At 28.4% G+C, this 5,044-nt stretch overlaps 1 protein-coding gene across 1 annotated transcript in view; it reads right to left on the bottom strand.

The window, feature by feature from the left end:
* Positions 1-729: 729 nt before the first annotated feature.
* Positions 730-5,044, bottom strand: part of LOC105620865 (60S ribosomal protein L19) — a 6,636-nt gene continuing 2,321 nt past the window's right edge. The window contains exons 3-4 of the mRNA XM_012202339.1: positions 1,802-1,965; positions 730-1,100 (exon numbers count right to left, since the gene is read on the bottom strand). Of these exons, the coding sequence (XP_012057729.1) occupies positions 783-1,100; positions 1,802-1,965 (482 nt within the window). The 3' untranslated portion in view covers positions 730-782. The remainder of the gene's footprint in view (positions 1,101-1,801; positions 1,966-5,044) is intronic.

Here is a 5,044-nt window from a genome sequence, read left to right as displayed (position 1 = left end):
TTAAAAAAGACGTCCGATAAATAATTTTTGCATTTACTCATATAACTTCAATCTGAGCCTCTTATTTCTGAAAAAAACATGTTCGAAAAGTAGGAAAATACTATAGTATATGTTATGAATACCATATATCTTTAGTTTTTCATACGTTTTTTTTTTCCAAGAACAGGGGCCCTGCTCTTCTGCAAAAGCAACTTGTTAGACGCAATTTTATAAAAAGAAAAAATTGTTTTAGCATAAAGTATCATCCTGTACTCCGAATGCGTGATTTTTGGGATACCCTGTATATACACATTAGATAGAGATATCAGAAAACCAATAATTTATGAAATATTGTATATTTTATTCTACATACGTGTTAATATAAAATGTTAAATACTCAAACTATTGATTTTTTTATATCTACATTAAAACTTGTGTAAAATAATTAAAGGAATTATATTATATTAAAAAAATTATATAATTTCATTTAAAAAAGTAGAAGCAATCTTCAAATTTTTTTTGGCGTCTTCATCTAGATAAAAGAAAAACAACATGACCAAAATACGTTCCCTCTTGAAACTGAGATTAATTGCAAATATCTACTTGTAATTAATCTCATTTTGTAAAACATTTTAAATGTGTAATTTTTTCAATCTTTGAATTATTTTACTCTTTTTTTTATAATTATTTTTATAAATATTTGAATTAATTTTTTTGGACAAACTCTTAGAGAAAATAGATTTCCTTAAATGATTTTTTTCCATTTTATTTATATAATTTTTACTTAAAATACATCGCACAGTTTACTTCTTTGCAGCATCGTCTTCACGTTGATACGATTGCAATAGTTCTTGCTTCTTTGACGCAATGCGTTCCGCACGACGTTTACGAGCTTCCCTGACCTTGGTGCGTCGAGCCTCAGCCTGATCGGACAACATTTCAGCACGGGCCTTCTCTGCCTTCTTTTTGTGGATGAACTCCATCAATACTCGCTTATTTTTGAAAACATTACCTTTAGCTTTCATATACAGCGAATGATACAGATGTCTATCAATCTTCTTCGTTTCACGATATTTCTTTAAAAGGCGACGAAGGACTCGCATCCTTTGAATCCAAAGATCCTGTATGATGTATATAAATAATTACAAATGTTTGATTATAAATAATAAATAATAATAATAATAATAATAATAATAAATTAATAATAATAATAAATAATAATAATTATTTATTATAAATAATTACAAATGATTTTTTTATTAATATGATAGAGACAGAAAATAATGAGTGCGTTCAATTTGGTATTCGCAATGCTCGCAAGTATCAATTTCAAATTGATTGAAATTTGATAAACTAATAATAAATAATTAAATAAAGTTTACGAGTGTCATAAATGTTAAGTGAAATGCATTCAATGTAGCATAACGTTATAAGATTTAATGTATAATTGAAAAGCACAGGCAATAACAACAGAAAATAATAGATTTCAGACAACCTATAAGAAACCAAATATCAGAATATATCATTTCTGACAGAGACAAAGGCTTGGCAAAGACTTTAATTATTATTTTTTTTAAGAATAAAACTTTGTTTCTTTTTAAACATATTTTTAATACTTCAAACATGTTTTAAACTGTATTGTTAATAAAATACATTTAAAAACATCAATTAAGTATGTTTGAAATTGTTAAAAACATATTTAAAACATATTTAAAACATATTTTTCCACATTGGTTTCTGATAATTTCAAATTTATTATTCCTCTTTTTTCTATCTATGCTTTCCAATTATGTGTTTCAGGTTTAATTACTAGAATACGTACTTTTTGGGGTGTGCGTGCATTTGCCGTACCCTTTCTTTTACCAAAACCGCAATGACGACCTTTGCGTCTAGCTTCGGTATTTTTACGAACTCGAGCTCTCGAATGTACAGCTACAGGCTTCTTAATAATAAGACCATCCTTGATCAGTTTTCTAATATTTTGTCCTAAAAAATATAACAAATCTTTATATATATATATATATATATATATATATATATATATATATATATATATTAATAAATATAATAATATATATGTATATATATATATATATATATATATATATATATATATATATACATATATAAACATATAAATACAATCTAGAGATATTTACGATTTATTATATTTTATTTTGCCTCTTCATTTACCTAATTCATTATGAACGATAGAGTCGGTCTGCACTCGTTCAGATGATTTGTGTGTTTCGCATGCTACTAAAACAGGAACATTAAAGGCTTTCGCCATTAAAGCAACTTGTGCCGTTCCTACTCTTGACATTACTGCTCCGTTAGCTAATATCGCATGGGCACCTAGAAAAACTTTACTGACCTAGACAAGTAAAATTATAAATCAGCTTCATAAATAGAAATTAAAAAATAAAAATAGATATTTAAAGAATTTATATATTTTCACATTTATTCTCAAATCTATATTTAAAACAAAGAGAAGTTGTACATTTATATATGTAAAATTATTCAGTTTTGTAAATATTGAATAACTTCCTAATGCACAAAATCTATTTTTGAGACATTTATGAATTAAACAAATTTTTAGAAATAAATTCTTCAATTCATTGTGAGCATAATTATTTACTTCTGGCATAATGAAGCTGAGAGCATTGATTAGTATATATGAACATTCAATCCCGTGTTTCGCCAAACGTCTCAGCTGTTCTTTTCCTTCTAGCCATGGTCTACCATCGACTACAACCACACGAAACTGCTTGCCTGCAGCATGTGCCTCCACTAATATTTTGTGAATTAAGGATGAACTGAAATGTATTTTATTTTCAGAAACAATATTCTGTTATATGCCTTTATCTATAAAAATTCATATAAATATAGAAATAAATATACTATTATATATCTTAGAAATAATAAAATTCTTCAAAAAAAGAAAATTTAATTTGTGGGTTATACTCTATAAATAAAATCATAAAATATACTCACTAGCCATATGTTAAAATAACATTTCCATCCGATATTTTACTTTGTATTGTTAACGATATCGCTTTGTCAGCCAACTGAATTTGTTCCGAGATATAAGTGTCTATTATTCCTTGTAATTTATTTTTTGCCTGTAATACATCATATTCAATAAACTATTAAGTCAGTAACTACAAGAGACTTAAATTAAAAGAACATGCAATTCACAAATTCTCTTAAATTCCCCTTTATTTCTTATATCTTTTCTTATTATCTATACATATATATTTAATTCTTTGATTTATACAAGTCAGACAGATTTGTATAAAAGAATAATTTGTAGAAGAATAATTAAATTAAAAATATAAATATATGATAAGAATAAAATGTTACAAAATTATTTACTTTTTCGTCCGATAATGTAGATGAAAACTGTGTCATCTGCCACGTGAGGTGGCGCATAGCATTATGCATTGAGACGCCCAATGGTCTACAATGACAAAGATACTTCAGCGATTCTTTCAAGTTTGCTTCGAGACCACGTATGAAATCTTCATGTATTGGCTTTTCGAAATCCTGGATCACCTGTTTAACAGCAGCTAAAAGTGCGACACATCTCGCATTACTACCAACGATAACTTTATTAGCATACTGAACACCTAGTCTAACTATCGCTGGATGTATATTTGAGTTTACTGTGGCAATATTGAATAAAGAACGCTCTCTTTCTTGATATAAGTGTTTAAATAAATTAACAGTATGCGCATTCTCCCTCACTACATTGTTCATGACACTTTTCTTCACTGGACATTCGGATACAGTTTCTACATGTGATTTGAAGGATTCCTCACTTTTTATATTATTCTTTGCTAACTGTTGTTGCTTGGCAGCTCTCTGAGCCTCTTGCTTAGCTCTTCGTTCTGCACGAAGTTCAGCCTTGCTCTTGCCATCATTTTTATTTTCGGATGCATTGTTTTGGACATTTGAAGATTGAATTGCATTTTTCTTCAAGACTGTAGGTGATGAAACTGTTGCATCTGTTACTACATTTGCTTTTGTATTTTTTTCTAAGATTTCACAGTCTGCTATTGCAGATTTATTAATTTTAATATTTCCTGTTTCTACTATTTTATTATTTTTTTCTGCTGCTACATCTGCTCTTGCATCTTTTGTTGAGATTTTACAATTGGCTGGTGCTACATTTTTGGCATTGTCTACCTTATTAATCTTTGCCGCCTTAGCAGCAATTTTAGCAGCCTTCTTTGCTTCGCGTTCCGCTTTGATTTCTTCTCTTGTTTTTTGCGAAAGATTCGGCTTTGAGTTTGGTAAAGACATGTTTGTCCGTCTTCCTTGTTATAATTAACGATTGTATATCTTTAAATTCTTCCTTTTTTCGAGGTTTCGTTCTCTCTGTTGTTGAATATTTATGAACATCTGTCAGAGACTTAAAAGACTATCCATCAATAACTTCAATAAACATAAATAAACACAGTAAAAATGTTTGTATGTAGATTTCAATCTTGAATGTGCGACGTACTGTTGCATCAGAGCTGATGAAAAACGACGATTCGTTTTGGCAACGATAACTTTTGTCCGATCAGCTTGAGACTTCAAGTAGCAAAATTAGTAAATTATATAATTTAATAAATTGCACAAAAACAAACTATTTAATCTCCTCTTATTTAATTATTTTCACTGGCTAAGTCGAACTCAAACTAATTAAATATTTTCGTGTTGGATACTTGAATCTCGTGAATTTCGAGCATACGCTAAACACATGTTCACAAACATAGACGTAATATATATAGACTTGAGTCTCAAAGGAGAAAGAAATCGCGAGTAGCCGAACTGTGAATCAGATCGAGTTTTCGCGCATGCGTAACGAAAATAGAAGAATAAAACGATAGATGATTTTAACGTTCCATATCTAAAACAATATTTATGATTTTAAAATTTTACATAAAAATAGAAAAATCGGAGAAAAAAGAGAAATAAGTTGAAAAAGAGAAAAATGAAATATAATTGAGGTTTTGGTAACTAATAATAACATTTGGTAATTAATTTTTTCGTACTGTAATAAATTCTTGTATATATA

This window comes from Atta cephalotes, assembly GCF_000143395.1.
Source record: "Atta cephalotes unplaced genomic scaffold scaffold00030, whole genome shotgun sequence".
NCBI lineage: Eukaryota > Metazoa > Arthropoda > Insecta > Hymenoptera > Formicidae > Atta > Atta cephalotes.
The sequence above is the reverse complement of the archived record's forward strand: the minus strand, read 5'-3'. Positions and strand labels throughout refer to the sequence as shown.